The sequence below is a fragment of the Pseudophryne corroboree genome, chromosome 8, assembly GCF_028390025.1.
Source record: "Pseudophryne corroboree isolate aPseCor3 chromosome 8, aPseCor3.hap2, whole genome shotgun sequence".
In the NCBI taxonomy this organism is placed as follows: Eukaryota; Metazoa; Chordata; class Amphibia; order Anura; family Myobatrachidae; genus Pseudophryne; species Pseudophryne corroboree.
In genome coordinates, this window is record NC_086451.1 from 480,343,828 (window position 1) to 480,367,665 (window position 23,838).

The 23,838-nt window shown below is 51.0% G+C and overlaps 1 protein-coding gene across 1 annotated transcript in view; it reads left to right on the top strand.

The window, feature by feature from the left end:
* The first annotated feature begins 886 nt into the window (after positions 1–886).
* The window catches only part of POF1B (POF1B actin binding protein), a 95,990-nt gene continuing 73,038 nt past the window's right edge, over positions 887–23,838 (top strand). The window contains exons 1-2 of the mRNA XM_063938390.1: positions 887–990; positions 4,666–4,949. Of these exons, the coding sequence (XP_063794460.1) occupies positions 4,719–4,949 (231 nt within the window). The 5' untranslated portion in view covers positions 887–990; positions 4,666–4,718. The remainder of the gene's footprint in view (positions 991–4,665; positions 4,950–23,838) is intronic.

Consider the following 23,838-nt stretch of genomic DNA (forward strand, 5'->3'; position numbering starts at 1 on the left):
ATAACGCAGTATGGAGCAGTATAATGCAGCATAGCGCACTGTGATATAATACAGTATACAGCACTGTGATATAATACAGTATACAGCAGCATGATATAATAATGCAGTATGGAGCAGTGTAATGCAGCATAGCGCACTGTGATATAATACAGTATACAGCAGCGTGATATAATAATGCAGTATGGAGCAGTATAATGCAGCATAGCACACTGTGATATAATACAGTATACAGCAGCATGATATAATAATGCAGTATGGAGCAGTGTAATGCAGCATAGCGCACTGTGATATAATACAGTATACAGCAGCGTGATATAATAACGCAGTATGGAGCAGTATAATGCAGCATAGCGCACTGTGATATAATACAGTATACAGCACTGTGATATAATACAGTATACAGCAGCATGATATAATAATGCAGTATGGAGCAGTGTAATGCAGCATAGCGCACTGTGATATAATACAGTATACAGCAGCGTGATATAATAATGCAGTATGGAGCAGTATAATGCAGCATAGCGCACTGTGATATAATACAGTATACAGCAGCGTGATATAATAATGCAGTATGGAGCAGTATAATGCAGCATAGCGCATTGTTATATAATACAGTATACAGCAGCATGTATAATACAGTATATATAATAATGTACAATGATATAATGCACCATAGCACAGTGGTAGACAGTGTTGCATCATGTGACAGGTGGCTGCAGGTAGACATGAGCCAGGTGTCTCCCAGTCACACCCCTGTCTGAGCACTGGGAGGGGGCGGGGCCGCACACAAACATCCCGAGCTGCTTCTAGCCTCAGGGAAACATAAGCACAGAGTGTGGGCCAATCAGAGCTCTTCCTGCCCTCTCTGACGTCTCTCCCAGCTAATCAGCAGCAGCCTGGCAGTCAGTGTCCCGCCCCTCCTGCAGAGTGAGCGCTGGCTGGTGGGAAGTTACATTGTAGCAGTGTCAGGCTGGGAGCTCCAACATCCAGGTACCGGCTGTGATTCCTGCGCCCCTCTCACCCCAGCACACAGTCCCTGAGCCCCTCTAACCCCAGCACACAGTCCCTGTGCCCATCTAACCCCAGCACACAGTCCCTGTGCCCATCTAACCCCAGCACACAGTCCCTGTGCCCCTCTCACCCCAGCACACAGTCCCTGTGCCCCTCTCACCCCAGCACACAGTCCCTGTGCCCCTCTCACCCCAGCACACAGTCCCTGCGCCCCTCTAACCCCAGCACACAGTCCCTGTGCCCGTCTAACCCCAGCACACAGTCCCTGTGCCCCTCTCACCCCAGCACACAGTCCCTGCGCCCCTCTAACCCCAGCACACAGTCCCTGTGCCCCTCTCACCCCAGCACACAGTCCCTGTGCCCCTCTAACCCCAGCACACAGTCCCTGTGCCCGTCTAACCCCAGCACACAGTCCCTGCGCCCCTCTCACCCCAGCACACAGTCCCTGCGCCCCTCTAACCCCAGCACACAGTCCCTGTGCCCCTCTAACCCCAGCACACAGTCCCTGAGCCCCTCTCACCCCAACACACAGTCCCTGTGCCCATCTAACCCCAGCACACAGTCCCTGTGCCCCTCTAACCCCAGCACACAGTCCCTGTGCCCCTCTAACCCCAGCACACAGTCCCTGTGCCCCTCTAACCCCAGCACACAGTCCCTGTGCCCCTCTAACCCCAGCACACAGTCCCTGTGCCCCTCTAACCCCAGCACACAGTCCCTGTGCCCCTCTAACCCCAGCACACAGTCCCTGTGCCCATCTAACCCCAGCACACAGTCCCTGTGCCCCTCTAACCCCAGCACACAGTCCCTGAGCCCCTCTAACCCCTGAGCCCCTCTCATTCCTGAGCCCCTCTAACCCCAGCACACAGTCCCTAAACCCCTCTCATCCCTGCACCCCTCTAACCCCAGCACACAGTCCATGCGCCCCTCTAACCCCAGCACACAGTCCCTGAGCCCCTTAATCAACCCTCTCATCCCTGCACCCAACTAATCCCTGCACTTATTCCCTGAGTCCCTCTAATCAGCCCTCTGATCCCTGCACCCCTCTAATCCTTGCACCAAGTGCCTGAGTTCCCCTGCACATAGTCCCTGCACCCCTCTGATCAGCTTTTTAATCTCTGCACCCCTCTGATCCCTGCACCCTCTGATCCCTGCATTTAGTCCCCGTTCCCTGCAGCTAGTCCCTGCACCCCTCTGATCCCTGCAGCTAGTCCCTGCACCCCTCTGATCCCTGCAGCTAGTCCCTGCACCCCTCTGATCCCTGCACCCCTCTGATCCCTGCACCTAGTCCCTGCACCCCTCTGATCCCTGCACCTAGTCCCTGCACCCCTCTGATCCCTGCACCCCTCTAATCCTTGCACCAAGTGCCTGAGTTCCCCTGCACATAGTCCCTGCACCCCTCTGATCAGCTTTCTAATCTCTGCACCCCTCTGATCCCTGCACCCTCTGATCCCTGCATTTAGTCCCCGTTCCCTGCAGCTAGTCCCTGCACCCCTCTGATCCCTGCAGCTAGTCCCTGCACCCCTCTGATCCCTGCAGCTAGTCCCTGCACCCCTCTGATCCCTGCACCTAGCCCCTGCACCCCTCTGATCCCTGCACCTAGCCCCTGTACCCCTCTGATCCCTGCACCTAGTCCCTGCACCCCTCTGATCCCTGCACCTAGTCCCTGCACCCCTCTGATCCCTGCACCCCTCTGATCCCTGCACCTAGTCCCTGCACCCCTCTGATCCCTGCACCTAGTCCCTGCACCCCTCTGATCCCTGCACCTAGTCTCTGCACCCCTCTGATCCCTGCACCTAGTCCCTGCACCCCTCTGATCCCTGCACCTAGTCCCTGCACCCCTCTACCTAGTCCCTGCACCCCTCTGATCCCTGCACCTAGTCTCTGCACCACTCTGATCCCTGCATTTAGTCTCTGCACCACTCTGATCCCTGCATTTAGTCTCTGCACCACTCTGATCCCTGCATTTAGTCTCTGCACCACTCTGATCCCTGCATTTAGTCTCTGCACCCCTCTAATTTGCTTTCTAATCCTTGCACCCCTTTGATCAACCTTCTAATTCCTGCACCTCTCTGTTCCCTAAACTCCTCTAATTGCCCTTCTAGTCTCTACCCCCTAATGCTGGTGCGTAGTCCCTGACACCTGCGCATAGTCCCTGCACCCCCCTAGTAGCTGCCCCTAGTCCCTGCACCCCCCTAGTAGCTGCCCCTAGTCCCTGCACCCCCCTAGTAGCTGCCCCTAGTCCCTGCACCCCCCTAGTAGCTGCCCCTAGTCCCTGCACCCCCCTAGTAGCTGCCCCTAGTCCCTGCACCCCCCTAGTAGCTGCCCCTAGTCCCTGCACCCCCCTAGTACCTGCCCCTAGTCCCTGCGCCCCCCTAGTAGCTGCCCCTAGTCCCTGCGCCCCCCTAGTACCTGCCCCTAGTCCCTGCACCCCCCTAGTAGCTGCCCCTAGTCCCTGCACCCCCCTAGTAGCTGCCCCTAGTCCCTGCACCCCCCTAGTAGCTGCCCCTAGTCCCTGCACCCCCCTAGTACCTGCCCCTAGTCCCTGCGCCCCCCTAGTAGCTGCCCCTAGTCCCTGCACCCCCCTAGTACCTGCCCCTAGTCCCTGCACCCCCCTAGTACCTGCCCCTAGTCCCTGCACCCCTCTCTTCTAAATGTAGTTAAATAGATAAAGATAAGTGTATAAGTTTTTAGGGGAAGCACAGAGATCGCTGAGGCTTCCTGTAATGTGATATACGGCTCTGTGTTACACACTCCCTGCTGCTGAGACTCCTCTGTCCCTGTACTCTGTCTGTCTGTCTGTCTCCTATCTGTCTGTCTGTCCTGCTGCATGAGTATACAGTGACCTCTGATATATGTAACTGTATTAATAGGAAATAGTGATCCTTATTACATTATCCTATACATCACTACACAGTACCTGAGTTCTGCTTTTTATATGGTAGCGTGCAGCATAGCTTCATTGTAAAGCTTCCTCTGCCAGTCTATTCTAATACATTATTATTCTGTATATTTTATAATCTTTCACTCCTTAGTTGTACACCAGATTTAGCAACCAGGAGGTCCACAGCATGCTGGGATATGTAGTTCTTCAAGACCTGTAGCTCTGACACCTCTGCGGACGCTAGTGTCACATAAATATGTACATTTGAGTAATAGTTTTTGGGTGGGACTCCTGATTTCTGCTTATTAATCTCTCAGCGGTGTATATATAATATTATCATTATTTTCCTTATCAGAAAACTTTTATATATAAGGTGCCACACGGTGTCCGCATTTGGGCAGAGGGCAAGTGGCCTGCACCCTGTTGGCACTGATCCCTGACGTGTAGTCTCAGAAGGATATATACTTGACACTCTGTATACCCGTATTACACACGGTGATTGGCCAGAGCGCAGCCTTGGGAGTTTTACCTCTCCGTCTGACTGCGGATTCTCACAACCAGTTTATTTTGCCTGTGGTGGGAGCAGGTTCCGTGACTTGCACAAGCTCCCTGGGAGCTGTTAGTCGCTGCAGCCAGGTCTCCCCGGTTTAGTGCTCCTGCCAGCACCTTGTGGACGGTGGTTGTCCCGGGCAATCTGTCCTCCAGCAACGTAGCCAAGGGCCTGGACTGTTCCAGATCAGGTGTATAACTAAAGCGGTTTCTCTACTTCCCAGGCTCGGAAGGCAGTTTGTGTGAGAGCGCGGATCTCACCTGTCGTTGCTGAGAGATGTCCACCTCTAGTTACTGGGTGTCCGAGAATGGGAGCGCCTCGGACAAGGACAACGTCTTCTACGAACGGGTGAGGACCTACAGCCCTATCACCAAAGGGGTCCAGTTCCTGGATAGTCCTCTGCCACAGTCTCCTGCGTCCCCTGGTCCTGGATATCAGACTTTGTCCTGGGCTCCTGAGCAGCAAGTCCAACATATGCAGCAGGTCCACCAAGTGCAGCAAGTCCAGGTGAGAGGACCGTTGGTGGAGCCGCCATTTATGCAGTAATTATAATTACTCTGCAGTAGCCTGGTGGGGGGGTCAGGGGTATCGTCATTAGGGCTCTGGTGATCCAGAAATGGCACCAGCTTCATTGCATGGCTGTGCATGCTGGTTCTTGTAGTTCCACACCAGCTAAAGGGCCACAGGGTAGGTAAGGAGGCCCTGCAGGGGTGTGGCTGTAATGAGGCAGAATGTCTCGGCCAACAAGTTTTGGGTGACTAAAAGATGAAAGTATTCTGTAATTATGTTATTCGCCTTCGTGTCGGTGGCTGTGACGATTCCTAACGCTGCAGTGCTCGGTCTGACGCTGCACACGGCTCCTGTATGAGTGTTAATGGTGGCCGGCGTCAGCAATAAGGGGGGCGTTCATTGCAGCGAGCATTCATTAATTGCAGCCAAAATCATTACACCTGGAAGATGACATAATGATAGATAAATGCTGCATAATCCGGTAATCCTGGCCTGTTTATTGGGTAATTCCCAGTGTTGTCTGCAGGTCAGGATGACCGTCCACTGTAATTGTACATATAATAACCTGCAGGATTCCCATGGAATAGACAAAGCTGTGTGTTTCCTTGTACATTGTATGTAATGCCACTTGTGTAAGATGTGTCGGGTTTAGCTCTGTGTGTGGGGAGAGTTCCCTAGTACCTGGATCTGACACTGCCGTATATCTGTCACTTATATAATGTGTACGTGTTACTTCTGCGCAGGGTGTCATATTTAGGGAGAGGCGATGTTTCTCTGTGTTGTAGAATTCCTGTTCTCTTGCATATTTAACGCTCGCACGCCCCCTGTGATCATGTAACCGTTTCAAGACCAAAGGGCCCCACCTTACATCCCCCCCCTCTCTGCACTCCCTGTACTCTGCTTTTCTCACACGTGTGTGTGTGTGTGTGTGTGTGTGTGTGTGTGTGTGTGTGTGTGTGCAAGATATAAGCGTGATTCACCAAACTGTTCTTATATCTCCAGGGATATTTGTGTATATCAGAGAGAATGTGATAAATATCTAATAATGCACATTTTCCTGTTGGTGCAGCCTCTGCCGCTGTTGTGCACCGGGACGCAGTTGCAATATGTGCTCATTTAAAAATATTTGCAAAGCTGCATTTGTGTTAAGATCCATGCATGCTGTCATCAGTAGTGTGTGTATGTATATATTCTACAGAACATTCACCCAGCAGAGTTGTAGCTACTGTACAAGGTGTCATTTAAGCTGTTCATATATATAGGTGGGATTTATGAAAGCTTGGAGAGAGAAAGTACCAACCAATCAGCTCCTAACTGTGTAGAGTTTGTATGTTCTCCTAGTGCTTGCGTGGGTTTCCACTGATTGCTCCGGTTTCCTCCACAGAGTGTGAGTGTGAGTGTATGTGTGTGTATGGGCAGGCTAGATGGGCCAAGTGCTTCTCATCTGCCGTCACATTCTGTGTTTCTATGTAAATAGCATTTTTCAAACACAGCCTGTAACACGACAGGAGCTGATTGGTTGGTACTTAGGGATCTATTTACTAAGCCTTGGAGAGAGATAAAGTGGGTGGAGATAAGGTACCAGCCAATCAGTTCCTAACTACCATGTCACAGGCTGTGTTTGAAAAATGGCAGTTAGGAGCTGATTGGCTGGTACATTATCTCCGCCCACTTTTTCTCCATCCATAGTGCAGTAAATAGAATCTCTCTGCAAGCTTTGATACATCTCCCCCACAGAGTGTAATAAGAAAAGTTGTGGATGAAGGAGTCGCCTTATAATACCACTTATACTATTGCTGTATACCGGTGACTTTATACTATTGCTGTATACCGGTGACGGAGGTTATTTTGTTGCAGTATGAAAGTTGATTCTTGATTGTGACGTTTATCTTTAACAACTTTATATATGTAAAATCTGCGACCGTCCTTTCTGCGGCAGGAGTTCCAGCATTGCTTGGTGCGTGCGTCCGTCTGATATGTGTTGGGTTCTGTGGCTGTTTTCTGCTTATATGATATATAGTTATCTCCTAGCTGTATGCCCTCGCTCCCTATTCTCTGCGAGAAGTAACGAGCTGTGGACACAATGGGTTGTATAGAAGGGAACGGCGTTGTTGACTTGATGTATATGTTGCTATAGAGTCCTTTCTCCATGTCAGACTTCCTGATCGCGTGAGAGGAGCCTGTTCCGTCCTCTCTTATGTAAGTGTTACTATTATATCATTGTTTGCATGATAGAAGTGGATATAATAGAATTATTTATTTTGGAAAGGAATTATTTTCTGTAGATCTCTCCATGCGGAGTGATGTGTGGCTGTACCCTGCTCTGCACAAGGTGCTGTGTCCTTGCTGAGTGATGCACGGCTGTACCCTGCTCTGCACAAGGTGCTGTGTCCTTGCTGAGTGATGCTTGGTTGTACCCTGCTCTGCACAAGGTGCTGTGTCCTTGCTGAGTGATACACGGCTGTACCCTGCTCTGCACAAGGTGCTGTGTCCTTGCTGAGTGATGCACGGCTGTACCCTGCTCTGCACAAGGTGCTGTGTCCTTGCTGAGTGATGCTTGGTTGTACCCCGCTCTGCACAAGGTGCTGTGTCCTTGCTGAGTGATACACGGCTGTACCCTGCTCTGCACAAGGTGCTGTGTCCTTGCTGAGTGATGCACGGCTGTACCCTGCTCTGCACAAGGTGCTGTGTCCTTGCTGCGTGATGCTTGGTTGTACCCCGCTCTGCACAAGGTGCTGTGTCCTTGCTGAGTGATACACGGCTGTACCCTGCTCTGCACAAGGTGCTGTGTCCTTGCTGAGTGATGCACGGCTGTACCCTGCTCTGCACAAGGTGCTGTGTCCTTGCTGAGTGATGCGCGGTTGTACCCCACTCTGCACAAGGTGCTGTCCTTGCTGAGTGATGCGCGGTTGTACCCCGCTCTGCACAAGGTGCTGTGTCCTTGCTGAGTGATGCGCGGCTGTACCCCACTCTGCACAAGGTGCTGTCCTTGCTGAGTGATGCGCGGTTGTACCCCGCTCTGCACAAGGTGCTGTGTCCTTGCTGAGTGATACGTGGCTGTACCCTGCTCTGCACAGGGTGCTGTGTCCATGCTGAGTGATGCGTGGTTGTATCCTGCTCTGCACAAGGTGTTGTGTCCTTGCTGAGTGATGCGTGCCTGTACCCTGCTCTGCACAAGGTGCTGTGTCCTTGCTGAGTGATGCGTGGTTGTATCCTGCTCTGCACAAGGTGCTGTGTCCTTGCTGAGTGATGCACGGCTGTACTCTGCTCTGCACAAGGTGCTGTGTCCTTGCTGAGTGATGCGTGGCTGTACCCTGCTCTGCACAAGGTGCTGTGTCCTTGCTGAGTGATACACGGTTGTACCCTGCTCTGCACAAGGTGCTGTGTCCTTGCTGAGTGATGCGTGGCTGTACCCTGCTCTGCACAAGGTGCTGTGTCCTTGCTGAGTGATGCACGGTTGTACCCTGCTCTGCACAAGGTGCTGTGTCCTTGCTGAGTGATACACGGCTGTACCCTGCTCTGCACAAGGTGCTGTGTCCTTGCTGAGTGATACACGGCTGTACCCTGCTCTGCACAAGGTGCTGTGTCCTTGCTGAGTGATGCACGGCTGTATCCTGCTCTGCACAAGGTGCTGTGTTCTTGCTCAGTGATGCACGGCTGTACCCCGTTCTGCACAAGGTGCTGTGTCCTTGCTGAGTGATACACGGTTGTATCCTGCTCTGCACAAGGTGCTGAGTCCTTGCTGAGTGATGAGTGGCTGTACCCTGCTCTGCACAAGGTGCTGTGTCCTTGCTGAGTGATACACGGTTGTACCCTACTCTGCACAAGGTGCTGTGTCCTTGCTGAGTGATGCACGGCTGTACCCTGCTCTGCACAAGGTGCTGTGTCCTTGCTGAGTGATGCACGGCTGTACCCTGCTCTGCACAAGGTGCTGTGTCCTTGCTGAGTGATGCACGGCTGTACCCTGCTCTGCACAAGGTGCTGTGTCCTTGCTGAGTGATGCGCGGCTGTACCCTGCTCTGCACAAGGTGCTGTGTCCTTGCTGAGTGATACATGGCTGTACCCTGCTCTGCACACGGTGCTGTGTCCTTGCTGAGTGATGCACGGCTGTACCCTGCTCTGCACAAAGTGCTGTGTCCTTGCTGAGTGATGCGTGGCTGTACCCTGCTCTTCACAAGGTGCTGTGTCCTTGATGAGTGATGCTTGGTTGTACCCCGCTCTGCACAAGGTGCTGTGTCCTTGCTGAGTGATACACGGCTGTACCCTGCTCTGCACAAGGTGCTGTGCCCTTGCTGAGTGATGCACGGCTGTACCCTGCTCTGCACAAGGTGCTGTGTCCTTGCTGAGTGATGCGCGGTTGTACCCCACTCTGCACAAGGTGCTGTCCTTGCTGAGTGATGCGCGGTTGTACCCCGCTCTGCACAAGGTGCTGTGTCCTTGCTGAGTGATGCGCGGCTGTACCCCACTCTGCACAAGGTGCTGTCCTTGCTGAGTGATGCACGGTTGTACCCCGCTCTGCACAAGGTGCTGTGTCCTTGCTGAGTGATGCTTGGCTGTACCCTGCTCTGCACAAGGTGCTGTGTCCATGCTGAGTGATGCGTGGTTGTATCCTGCTCTGCACAAGGTGTTGTGTCCTTGCTGAGTGATGCGTGCCTGTACCCTGCTCTGCACAAGGTGCTGTGTCCTTGCTGAGTGATGCGTGGTTGTATCCTGCTCTGCACAAGGTGCTGTGTCCTTGCTGAGTGATGCTTGGCTGTACCCTGCTCTGCACAGGGTGCTGTGTCCATGCTGAGTGATGCGTGGTTGTATCCTGCTCTGCACAAGGTGTTGTGTCCTTGCTGAGTGATGCGTGCCTGTACCCTGCTCTGCACAAGGTGCTGTGTCCTTGCTGAGTGATGCGTGGTTGTATCCTGCTCTGCACAAGGTGCTGTGTCCTTGCTGAGTGATGCACGGCTGTACCCTGCTCTGCACAAGGTGCTGTGTCCTTGCTGAGTGATGCGTGGCTGTACCCTGCTCTGCACAAGGTGCTGTGTCCTTGCTGAGTGATACACGGTTGTACCCTGCTCTGCACAAGGTGCTGTGTCCTTGCTGAGTGATGCGTGGCTGTACCCTGCTCTGCACAAGGTGCTGTGTCCTCGCTGAGTGATGCACGGTTGTACCCTGCTCTGCACAAGGTGCTGTGTCCTTGCTGAGTGATACACGGCTGTACCCTGCTCTGCACAAGGTGCTGTGTCCTTGCTGAGTGATACGCGGCTGTACCCTGCTCTGCACAAGGTGCTGTGTCCTTGCTGAGTGATGCACGGCTGTATCCTGCTCTGCACAAGGTGCTGTGTTCTTGCTCAGTGATGCACGGCTGTACCCCGCTCTGCACAAGGTGCTGTGTCCTTGCTGAGTGATACACGGTTGTATCCTGCTCTGCACAAGGTGCTGAGTCCTTGCTGAGTGATGAGTGGCTGTACCCTGCTCTGCACAAGGTGCTGTGTCCTTGCTGAGTGATACACGGTTGTACCCTACTCTGCACAAGGTGCTGTGTCCTTGCTGAGTGATACACGGTTGTATCCTGCTCTGCACAAGGTGCTGTGTCCTTGCTGAGTGATGCACGGCTGTACCCCGCTCTGCACAAGGTGCTGTGTCCTTGCTGAGTGATACACGGTTGTACCCTGCTCTGCACAAGGTGCTGTGTCCTTGCTGAGTGATGCACGGCTGTACCCTGCTCTGCACACGGTGCTGTGTCCTTGCTGAGTGATACGCAGTTGTACCCTGCTCTGCACAAGGTGCTGTGTCCATGCTGAGTGATACACGGCTGTACCCCGCTCTGCACAAGGTGCTGTGTCCTTGCTGAGTGATGTGCGGTTGTACCCCGCTCTGCACAAGGTGCTGTGTCCTTGCTGAGTGATGTGCGGTTGTACCCCGCTCTGCACAAGGTGCTGTGTCCTTGCTGAGTGATACACGGTTGTATCCTGCTCTGCACAAGGTGCTGTGTCCTTGCTGAGTGATACACGGTTCTACCCCGCTCTGCACAAGGTGCTGTGTCCTTGCTGAGTGATACACGGCTGTACCCTGCTCTGCACAAGGTGCTGTGTCCTTGCTGAGTGATACACGGTTGTATCCTGCTCTGCACAAGGTGCTGTGTCCTTGCTGAGTGATACACGGTTGTATCCTGCTCTGCACAAGGTGCTGTGTCCTTGCTGAGTGATACACGGCTGTACCCTGCTCTGCACAAGGTGTTGTGTCCTTGCTGAGTGATACACGGTTGTACCCTGCTCTGCACAAGGTGCTGTGTCCTTGCTGAGTGATACACGGTTGTACCCCGCTCTGCACAAGGTGCTGTGTCCTTGCTGAGTGATGTGCGGTTGTACCCCGCTCTGCACAAGGTGCTGTGTCCTTGCTGAGTGATACACGGCTGTGCCCCGCTCTGCACAGTGAGGTCATCTCATGTATATTAATGAATGCAAATGAGCAGAAGTATACGGCTCATAATACAAAATATCATTCAGGATAACAAAAATAACTATTTATGAGCTGGATATAATTGTGACATACTGGGGCAGATGTACTAAGCATTGGAGAGAGATAAAGTGCAGAGGGATAAAGTACCAGCCAACCAGCCCCTAACTGTCCTTTTTCAAACACAGCCTGTGACATGACAGTTAGGAGCTGATTGTCTTGTACTTTATCTCTCTCCAAGGCTAAGTACATCTCCCCCATAGTATGTTGGAGCTCTTCCTCAGTGTGACTTTCTAGCTATGGATGAGGCTTCCTGTGTCTCGTGCCTCCAATGTCTGATATAAATTGGGGATTATTTAATCACATGACACAATGGCCCTCATTCCGAGTTGTTCGCTCGCAAGCTGCTTTTAGCAGCTTTGCACACGCTAAGCCGCCGCCTACTGGGAGTGAATCTTAGCATATCAAAATTGCGAACGAAAGATTCGCAATATTGCGAAAAGACATCTCTGTGCAGTTTCTGAGTAGCTCGAGACTTACTCGGCATCTGCGATCAGTTCAGTGCTTGTCGTTCCTGGTTTGACGTCACAAACACACCCAGCGTTCACCCAGACACTCCTCCGTTTCTCCAGCCACTCCCGCGTTTTTCCCAGAAACGGTAGCGTTTTTTCGCACACTCCCATAAAACGGCCAGTTTCCGGCCAGTAACACCCATTTCCTGTCAATCACATTACGATCACTAGAACGAAGAAAAAACCTCGTAATGCCGTGAGTAAAATACCTAACTGTATAGCAAATTTACTTGGCGCAGTCACAGTGCGAACATTGCGCATGCGCAATAAGCGGAAAATCGCTGCGATGCGAAGAAATTTACAGAGCGAACAACTTGGAATGACCACCAATGTTAGCAAATGCGCTATAACCTATAGCAACCAATGACCATAGAGCTGTTATGTTCCAGTACTGGTTAGGTGGTGACTGCTTGCTGTGGGGTGGTCTTCTGTTTGCCGGCGGTCGGGCTCCCGGCGCTCAGTATACCGGCGCCGGGAGCCCGACAGCCGGCATACCGACAATTATTTTCCCTCGTGGGGGTCCACGACCCCCATAGAGGGAGAATAAAATAGTGTGGCGCGCGTAGCGCGCCACCGTGCCCGTAGCGTGGCGAGCGCAGCGATCCCGCAAGGGGCTCATTTGCGCTCGCCAAGCTGTCGGTAAGCCGGCGGTCGGGCTCCCGGCGCCGGGATGCTGGTCGCCGGGAGCCCGACCGCCGGCCAGCCGTAGTGAACCCCTTGCTGTGGGTTATAGTACATTTGTGGACATCACAGCAGATGTCTTATAGGCCCTACACACTGGCCGATTTTTTGAAAGATATGAACGATCTCGTTCATAAATGAACGAGAACTCGTTCATATCTTTCAAGTGTGGAGACTCCAGCGATGAACGATGCGCGGCCCCGCGCTCGTTCATCGCTGGTCTCCCGTCGGCTGTGCATGCAGGCCAATATGGACGATCTCGTCCATATTTGGCTGCACTTCAATGCAGCCGCGTGACGGGGGGAGTGAAGAAACTTCACTCCCCCCGTCACTGCCCCCCCGCCGCCGGGTCGCTCGTCGGCCGTATCCGCCGTCGGGCAGCTCGGCGGCGGGTCGGCCAGTGAGTAGAGCCCTTTACTTACTTACTTATTTATTTATCAGTTATTTTTGTTTGTTTGTTTATTACTTTGTATTCATTTGTGTTTTGCTATCATTTATTTTGGAAGTGTCTCCTATTGTTGGACAGTGCAGTATATACAGATAGATGATGAGACTGATTTGACTCGGGTGAGTTCTGTGACTTTAGAGTTATAATAGCTGTGTAAATGAGTGGCGGACCTTCCTATTCCCGTGTCACAATTATGTTCTCATGTTAGCAGTCTCCTGCCCTCATCTCCGGCCACTTCTTCCCAGGTGACAGCGGGTAGTTACTCAGACATTTGCCACATCACGTGCAGGTTTAGTTGTACCTGCGGAACTGATCCAGACAGGGCAGCGCAGTACAGTTACAGGTGGCTTGGGGAATGGGCCCCAGACCAGAATTCCTTCTATCACAGGGTTCCTCTAATAAATCCTAGTAGTAATATATCACATGGCTTGTCCCCAGAGCTGACTCTCTCAATAATAAAGATTGCTGCTCCGTCTGTCTAAAGGGCCCCATACACTAGAACGATAATTCCCGATTTCATCTGATTCCGACCTTTCGGGCCGATAAATCGGATGAAAAGTGGCAAATCTAATGTGTTTTACATCCGTTCCGATCGATGCGCGGTCCCGTGAGCATCAGATCGGATCCCCTAGGTCGTTAGTGCTGCACTCATGATATGTCGGATCCCGCAGGTATGGCTGGGATCGCATACGATACATTGTATGCAAAAGGGCTGCATACGACGTATCGTATGCGATCCTGCCGCCCGGGAAGCTGCCAGGCGGTTCAAGGGAGATCGCTGGGAAATGAATCTCTCTGGGGTAAAGTCTGAAAAACAGGATTTTTGGTCTGATTTTCCAATGTTTTATATTCTTGGATCCTGGATTGGACATGTTAAGCGCCGTCCCCGCAACTTGTAGGACACAGAGGTGGTTCCGTCACTCGGATTCATGATTCATACATGGGGATGTTGCCCATTAACAACTGTCATGGCACTGGGGTTTTGTAGACTCCGATCGGGACTCTTGCGGTAAGTTTTATTGGTTGGAGACTATACGAAGCTTGAGGCCTTTATTAAGTATATTCACATAGGGACCAATGCTGCTAGTAGAGGTATGGTCTATCGCAAAAGGACAGATATGAATATTAGGATACCCAGAGTAGAGCCTGTATACGGATTATAGTCTGTAGATATAGTGACTGGAGAGCCGGAAGCATGGTGGATGCAGTCTATAGATAATACTGGTGTCAGGACTTCAGTACAGAAGACGCAGGCTGCAGATGGAGTAACAGTGATATACCTGTAGTACCTATGGCAGCCTGCAGGAGGTGCTGATACTGGAGGGCTGCGTACAACTGGAAGCAGGAGGCAGACACAGGTGCACCTGCGTGTAGTATGATACCAGCTGGAACAGGTGCAAGCGCAGGACTGCCCTGATGTTATATGAATGTGGACTGGATCAGATGCAGAATGCACTTGGCAATGCAGCTTACAGGAGACTGGAACAGAAGCTGGGAACCACCGTAGCCAGGATACTGATCTCAGGTAGGAGAGTGTGAGCCTAGCACTGGAGAGGACTTTGGTCCTAATTCAGACATGATCGCTCCTATGCGAATTTGCAGAGGTTTGCGATCGGATAGTCCCCCGCCCCCCCCCCCCAGACAGAGTGAAAACCCGCCCCGTGCAAGTCTGCGTATGCCGTGTGAAAAGCTTTGCAAACGCCAGTCAGCGGCAAATCCGTTCGCAACTCACCATCGAATGTTTTTTCCAGTCTGTGCGTAACCCAGGGCCTACGCCTGCAGTGCGATACAAACAGGCTGATCGGGGCCGGAGCTGACGTCACACACCCTCACTGAAATTGCTTGGGCACGCCTGTGTTTTTCCTGACCCTTCCAGAAAACGGTCAGTTACCACCCCAAAATGCCCACTTCCTGTTAATTAACTTGCGTACGCCTAGCGATCAAGAAAGTTGCTGGATTTTCTTGCAGTTTGGCCTTGCGCATGAGCAATTTCGATCCATACACATGCGAAGTCGATCGATAATCGTCCGCCTTGCGAATTCGCACAAGAGCGATCAGGTCTGAATTACCCCCTTATATAGGGAACGCCTACTGCTGAGCGGATCGTGTGGGTGTGGCTGCAGGAATCCACTTGGCAGATGCATTCATGTGCTGGAATCCAAGATGGCGGCACCCTTGCTCCGCTGCTGCGGGGCCTGCCGGGGGGGATAACGCCAGGCCCACGTGGAGATGTACCAGCACAGGTCTCAAGTATGCCAGATGTGACTAGGAAGTGCAGGGATGGCCGTGATGTGACACCGCTGTATCTGGTAATGACCCCAATGTGTGACATCAACAAAATATAGAATCGCAAAAGTGGATTTTTTTAATTGCAAAAAACCACCCAGGTCTTAAAAATTAAAATAAATAAATGTATTATTATCCTTTATTTATATGGCGCCACAAGGGTTCCGCAGCGCCCAATTACAGAGTACATAAACAAATAATCAAAACAGGAAAACAGCAACTTATAGTTGACGACAATATAGCACAAGTACAGGGTAACTAAGTATAACTACATCAGCAGACGACACTGAGATAAGTATCAGGTGGCAGAAGACTGCTGGATTTGGGCAGTTGAAGATTATTAAAGTAAGAAAAAGGATAAGCACATGAGAGAAGAGGGCCCTGCTCGTGAGAGCTTACATTCTAAAAGGGGGTGGGGGGGGGGGAGGGGTAGACAGACAGGGGTGACACAGACGGGGTACATAGAGAGCGTAGAACAGAGGGTTAGGATGAGATTTGGCTGGGTTTGGGGAAGAAGTGGTTCTTGAGAGCCTGTTTGAAGTTTTGTAGAGAGGTGGAGAGTCTGAGGGGGAGAGGTAGGGAATTCCAGAGAAGTGGTGCAGCACGTGAGAGATCTTGGTGGTAGGAGTGGGAGGAAGTAATCAGTAGACAGGAGAGTCGGCGTGCATTAGCAGAGCGAAGAGGACGGGTGGGAGAGTAAAGGGAGATAAGGTCAGAGATGTAGATGGGAGAGGAGTGGGTGAGGGCTTTGTAAGTGAGTGTGAGAAGCTTGAAATGGATTCTGAAAGGGAAGGGGAGCCAGTGAAGGGCTTGTAAGAGAGGAGAGGTGGACGTAGTGCGTTTGGTGAGGAAGATGAGCCGGGCAGCAGCATTGAGGATAGATTGGAGTGGAGAGAGGTATTTGTCAGGAAAGCCAGTCAGGAGGAGATTACAGTAATCCAGTCTGGAGATGACCAGTGAGTGGATAAGAGTCTTAGTAGCTTCCTGGGTCAGAAAGGGTCTGTTCCTGGAAATATTTTTTAGATGAAAACGGCAGGATTGTGAGAGGTGCTGAATGTGTGGTTTGAAGGAGAGGGAGGAGTCAAGGATTACTCCAAGACAGCACACTTGGGGGCTAGAGGAGATAGTGGTGCCATCAATAGATAATGAGATTGTTATTATTTAAGCTCACGGCTTTTAGATATAAAGTGTTCCTCTGCACAGTGACGGAACCTAGGGGCTGTTCTGTGAGACGTCTGCATTTGTCATACATCGGACAGCGCAGGTCCCTGGTGAAAAGACGTCTCGCCGCGTCTTCCTAAACTGTGGGTTATGTCATTGTATTGTATAATTGTCTCCTTTTATCCCCTTCATTCCTTACATGTGTAGTGTAATTACAGCTAATTATCCTGGTGTGTCAGAATACATAACATTTAATAGGAGGTTTCCCACTGGTTACATATTCAGATTTGTCATTTTATATTTTCTGCAGAAGCCGTTTCCTCTGTGCCAGATAATCTAATCCCTTCATTCCCAGACCTGTATTCTGTGTATACGGTATGTAGGACAGAGAAATACGGATGTGCCGGTTAGTACGTGCTGGATGGCGTACCTACCTCTGTTGCCCATGACGAATTAGACCGTAGATTCTATCTCCTTCATTGTACCTGCCTCAATAAAACTCTTACAGGCTTTTACAGAAGGGAAGGACATAATGAAGGTGTATAAGGACTATAAAGTGTAACTAGGTTCCCTGGGAGAGCTCATCAGTGTCTGTTGCTCCGAGCTGACTTACCTGTTCCGGTCTGACTGCGTTCCCTGTGTACAGCCCAGTGTTGCTGTAAGAAGGGACGTTGGTGACAGCGACGGGTGTGTCCGGCTTCACAATAACTAGATCTTGATAAGCCGAGGTTTGAACCGTATTTGTTCAGTGTAACTCACAGAGTGCAGAGGTTATCAGGCTCCCATTTACCTGTCCCGCGCGCCTTCCGCACTTGTACCTGACACTGGGGAACAAGGAGGACCTGTCTAGACAGCAAGATCTGCTCAATGGATTGGCCTGGGCTCAGATGGGTGAGGACACTGTGTGATTGTTGTATGAGCTGGTGCACTAATCCCGGAATAATGACTTCTTGGAGGTAATAAGTGTGTGTTACAGGCTCTGAGGCCTCAGCCGCTGGTAATGCGCTTTCCAGCTGTGGACCAATTCCTGCATTAATAGATCATAGAGGATTGGTTTGCTCTGGGCTCGTACTCACTGTTGTCTTCCAAAATGTGGAGGTAGGATATCCTATCTGGGGGAGCAGTACCGCCTATGCATTAACGCACGCTGGCATTATAATGGGCGCAGTGCACATGGATAGCGCGCTTAAATTGCATGAAAATGAATGCATATTATCTATTTTCCCAGCAGCTGTATGTGAATGAGCCCCTGGACTTTAGGTTCCATTTTTGAGATGCAATTAAATAAATTCTTTTTTTTTGCACTTTTCCTAGATGTGGGACAAATAAAACTAAAATCTAACAGAACTAAAATCTGTCTGTACTTCAAAGAACTTATAAATGTGTGTGTAACTAAAATAATACAGGATTATATATACATGCATCTGTTATATTGTATACTGCAATGGCTGTGCGTCACATGACATGTTATTTCCTTCATATATGATATGTAGCAAGTTTCATGTAATCAGATGGAGCAGGATGATATGTAGCAAGTTCCATGTAAACAGATGGAGCAGGATGTAATGTAGCAAGTTCAATGTAAAAAGATGGAGCAGGATGATATGTAGCAAGTTCCATGTAATCAGATGTAGCAGGATGTAATGTAGCAAGTTCCATGTAATCAGATGGAGCAGGATGATATGTAGCAAGTTCCATGTAAACAGATGGAGCATTATGTAATGTAGCAAGTTACATGTAAACAGATGGAGCAGGATGTAATGTAGCAAGTTCCATGTAATCAGATGGAGCAGGATGTAATGTAGCAAGTTCCATGTAATCAGATGGAGCAGGATGTAATGTAGCAAGTTACATGTAAACAGATGGAGCAGGATGATATGTAGCAAGTTCCATGTAATCAGATGGAGCACTTGTCTTTACCCGGCGACAGAACAGAGCTGTAACTGCAGTCTGTATACTGGTCTATACTGTAACTCTTATATAGAACCCAGAGGAGCCTGTATTCCATATATCCCAGATATTATGTCAGATTTCATGCAGTATTACAGTTTGTACCAGGGGAATGCAGGTTCTCTGCAGCCCGGCCGCCCCCGCTGAGGGTATGACATGTGCTGTACATAGTAGCGTGACAGGTTCTCCTTGTCACTAGCTGTCACCTGTGTTACAGCTGTATAATGCAGGCTTCCTATGGCGCGTCGGTGCAGAGTCCACAGCAGTCTCTGCCCACTCCCTGTAGAACATTAACACAGCACAGAAATAGCCTCTTCCGAGACCCTGCGCCTGGATGGGCTGGGAATGAATCGGGATATGGGTGGTCATTCCGAGTTGTTCGCTCGCTAGCAGTTTTTAGCAGCCATGCAAACGCTATGCCGCCTCCCACTGGGAGTGTATCTTAGCTTAGCAGAAGTGCGAACAAAAGGATCGCAGAGCGGCTACAAATGTTTTTTTGTGCCGTTTTAGAGTAGCTCAAAACCTACTCAGCGCTTGCGATGACTTCAGACTATTCAGTTCTGGATTTGACGTAACAAACACGCCCTGCGTTCGCCCAGCCACGCCTGCGTTTTTTCTGGCACGCCTGCGTTTTTTTGAGCACTCCCTAAAAACGGTCAGTTGACACCCAGAAACGCCCACTTCATGTCAATCACTCTGCGGTCAGCAGTGCGACTGAAAAGCTTTGCTAGACCCTGTGCAAAACGACATCGTTCGTTGTAATAGTACGTTGCGCGTGTGCATTGTGCCACAGTGCCATTTTTTTGCCTCATCGCTGCACAACGACCGAAAGCAGCTAGCGAACAACTCGGAATGACCCGGATGGTTCTGTGGGCTGCGGTGCAGGTTAGGCCTCATCCTCTGTGCCCTGATGTCCTGATTCAGTCACTGGAGTCAGTGTCGTTGTTACCAGTAAAGGCCTGTTTGGCGTATACAGATGTTTTATACAATGTAATATCATGGTGGGTTTTGTAGTAACAGGTGATCGGCTCCTGAGATCTATGTATTGGAAGCTTGTCCGGATAATACAGGGATAAATGGACATTATACAGAATGACTCATTTTGAAGACACATGGGGGAGATGTATCAAGCTTCGGAGATAGAGTGTAGAAGTGGCCCATAGCAACCAATTGGCTAACTGCCATTTATCTAGCACAGTCTAGGAAATGACTGCTTGAATTAGATTGGTTGCGTTGGGCAACTTTTCTCTCTCTCTCTCTACAAGGCTCGAAACATCTCCCCTCAGTGTTTGTTTTATATCACTCTCCGTTTTTACGGTTTACGTGCGAGGTGGATTGTAGAATTTTTGATTATGATTGATTGATTGTAAGGTTCGTGGCCTGTAAAGTGCGTGTTCTGCATGGGCGCATAAGCGTGTGTTCAATTTATGAGCATGCGCAAAGTGAAATCACTCTACGCAGACTGGCGTCCTACAGGGTACAGTATGTATTGCCAACGTCTATATGTACAGACACTTACCAACCTTTGTAGTGATTCATAGCACTTGCTGGGTGCTGCTCAATGTTGGGTACACTGGTTATTGCGTGTAATATTATGGCGGCCTTCTGAGAATTGCGCAAGTCGCAGATACAGAAACGTAATGTGTCTGAGCATTGTGACACTTTTTGTTGTTGTTAAAATGCGCACGTTACACAGTCTGCATGCGTCTCTTATGCCGCAAGATGGAAGCGCAGCTGGCAAACGCTCTGCGTGTAAAACAAGCGCAGTCGGGTTCTGCAGGACAATTCTGCTAAAGCAAAGCAATAATAATTCCATAAGGCAGTAACACATTGACCAAGAACAAAGCGTCCCATATGTAATGCAGTCTCTGACGTAAAAGCAGCGTTCTGTGACTTATATGTCACATATACCCCTGCAGTGCCCGGTTATCCCCTGCACTGATCTCTTGTGTGTGTGTGTGATGTTTGGAATGCAGGCCTGGTATGCAGGGAGGGGGGGGGGGGGGGGGGGCACTAATGCTGTTAGGTCATGGCTTGGAATGTTGGACACACTGACAGGTGACCCTGCGGGTCAGGGGGTTTCTTCTGCTCCTCCAATGAATGGCTCTGTTGGATGTATCTGGTCACAGCGGCTGCCCCGAGATGTTATTTTAAGGCAGAACTTTCATTGTTTATCAAATGTCAAAGTATAGCGCACAGCATACGTAATTATAATATCAAATAAAAATAAGTCTTGCGTCACAAAGTACAATAATAACCTTTTTATGTTATTTTGTTTATAAACTGTTGTGTGATCACAGACCAGATTACCCGTTATTATGTCATCCATATACTTGGCCAACACAAACCTTCATTTCCTTTGTATTATTTCCTTATAAATGTTTAGTATCACATGCTGTAATTGAGCAGAGATTTACATTTGCTGGGAAGTGTGGGAGCTGCCATATTGCTGCCTGTTGTTGATGTTGATGTTGTTATCCTTTATATGGCGCCACAAGGGTTCCGCAGCGCCTAATAAAGTACATAAACGAGCGCACAAGACAGTGTAGGACAAGCACATGGTGTATAAACAGTGCTGCATTAGGGGAAATAGCCTTCAGTAGGCATCAGGGTGGCAGAAACGAGGGTTGGGGTAATTCAGACCTCATCGCTGGGCAACGATTTTTGCAGCCCTGCGATCAGATAGTCGCCGCCTACAGGGGGGAGTGTATTTTAGCTGTGCAGTGTGCAATCGCATGTGTAGCAGAGCTGTACAAACAGATCTTGTATAGTCTCTATGCAGCTCAGGACTTACTCAGCCGCTGCGATCACTTCAGCCTGTCCGGTCCCGGAATTGACGTCAGACACCCGCCCTGCAAATGCTTGGACACGCCTGCGTTTTTCCAACCACTCCCAGAAAACGGTCAGTTGCCGCCCACAAACGCCCTCTTCCTGTCAATCTCCTTGCGAATGCCCGTGCAAATGGATCCTTCGCACAAACCCGTTGCTGACCAGCGATCCACTTTGTAACTGTGCAACGCGCCTGTGCATTGTGGTGCATACGCATGCGCAGTTTGGGTCTGATCGCCCGCTGTGCGAAAACGCAGCCTAGCGATCAGGTCTGAATCGGCCCCTCGGTGCTGCTGACGGGAGTATGGAGTAGATGATGGAATAAATTAGGGTTAGGAATAGCACATGAGGGAAGAGGGCCCTGCTCGTGAGAGCTTACAGTCTAATGGGGAGGGGCAGACAGGCAGGGGTGACACAGATGGGGGAGACAGTGAGTGTGGAGCAGAGGATGACAGATGGCTGAGTTTGATGAAGCAGTGGGTTTGATTAGAAATGTAATTAACAGCAATGAAATACTGCCATCTAGTGGCCACATTAGAAGGAAACTAGAATATGGCTGTTGTATTACCACACATTAACCATCAGCAACCTCCCAGAAAGAAAACATTTGTATCCGCATTCCAATAATACAGTATTTTCTGTACATGTATGTATGTATGTATGTGTGTGTGTGTGTGTGTGTGTATGTATATGTATGTATGTATGTATGTATGTATGTATGTGTGTGTGTGTGTGTGTGTGTGTGTGTGTGTATATATGTATATGTATATGTATGTTCTCCCACTGTAGAGATCATTATAGTCACAGGGGAGGGATCGCCGCTGTAGGTTCTGATTTGAAGGATGTATCAGTGTTCCCTGTGTGTGAGATGTATATGTAGGAGTAACACTGTCAGCCTGACCTATATACTGATATGTCCTGTACCCTGCCCTGTGTTACAGGAGATGATGGTTGTGTATTCCTGCTACATGTGAGGGGGGGGGGGGGGGAGCTGCTTCTCCTGAGACAACTGCAACAGGTGTATGACATTACCTGCTGTGCTGTGACCCTGTGCCAGGTGCTGTGACCCTGTGCTAGGTGCTGTGACCCTGTGCCAGGTGCTGTGCTGTGACCCTGTGCCAGGTGCTGTGCTGTGACCCTGTGCCAGGTGCTGTGCTGTGACCCTGTGCCAGGTGCTGTGCTGTGACCCTGTGTCAGGTGCTGTGACCCTGTGTCAGGTGCTGTGACCCTGTGTCAGGTGCTGTGACCCTGTGCCAAGTGCTGTGCTGTGACCCTGTGCCAGGTGCTGTGCTGTGACCCTGTGCCAGGTGCTGTGCTGTGACCCTGTGCCAGGTGCTGTGCTGTGACCCTGTGCCAGGTGCTGTGCTGTGACCCTGTGTCAGGTGCTGTGACCCTGTGTCAGGTGCTGTGACCCTGTGTCAGGTGCTGTGACCCTGTGCCAGGTGCTGTGACCCTGTGCCAGGTGCTGTGCTGTGACCCTGTGCCAGGTGCTGTGCTGTGACTCTGTGCCAGGTGCTGTGCTGTGACCCTGTGCCAGGTGCTGTGCTGTGACCCTGTGCCAGGTGCTGTGCTGTGACCCTGTGCCAGGTGCTGTGCTGTGACCCTGTGCCAGGTGCTGTGCTGTGACCCTGTGCCAGGTGCTGTGCTGTGACCCTGTGCCTGGTGCTGTGCTGTGACCCTGTGTCTGGTGCTGTGCTGTGACTCTGTGTCAGGTGCTGTGCTGTGACCCTGTGCCAGGTGCTGTGCTGTGACCCTGTGCCAGGTGCTGTGCTGTGACCCTGTGCCTGGTGCTGTGCTGTGACCCTGTGCCTGGTGCTGTGCTGTGACCCTGTGCCTGGTGCTGTGCTGTGACCCTGTGCCAGGTGCTGTGCTGTGACTCTGTGTCAGGTGCTGTGCTGTGACCCTGTGCCAGGTGCTGTGCTGTGACTCTGTGTCAGGTGCTGTGACCCTGTGCCTGGTGCTGTGCTGTGACCCTGTGCCAGGTGCTGTGACCCTGTGCCAGGTGCTGTGCTGTGACCCTGTGCCAGGTGCTGTGCTGTGACTCTGTGTCAGGTGCTGTGACCCTGTGCCAGGTGCTGTGCTGTGACCCTGTGCCAGGTGCTGTGACCCTGTGCCAGGTGCTGTGCTGTGACCCTGTGCCAGGTGCTGTGACCCTGTGCCAGGTGCTGTGCTGTGACCTTGTGCCAGGTGCTGTGCCTCTGCCTGGTGCTGTGCTGTGACTCTGTGCCAGGTGCTGTGCTGTGACCCTGTGCCAGGTGCTGTGACCCTGTGCCAGGTGCTGTGACCCTGTGCCAGGTGCTGTGACCCTGTGCCTGGTGCTGTGCTGTGACCCTGTGCCAGGTGCTGTGCTGTGACCCTGTGCCAGGTGCTGTGCTGTGACCCTGTGCCTGGTGCTGTGCTGTGACTCTGTGTCAGTTGCTGTGCTGTGACCCTGTGCTGTGCTGTGATCCTGTGCCAGGTGCTGTGCTGTGACCCTGTGCCAGGTGCTGTGCTGTGACCCTGTGCCAGGTGC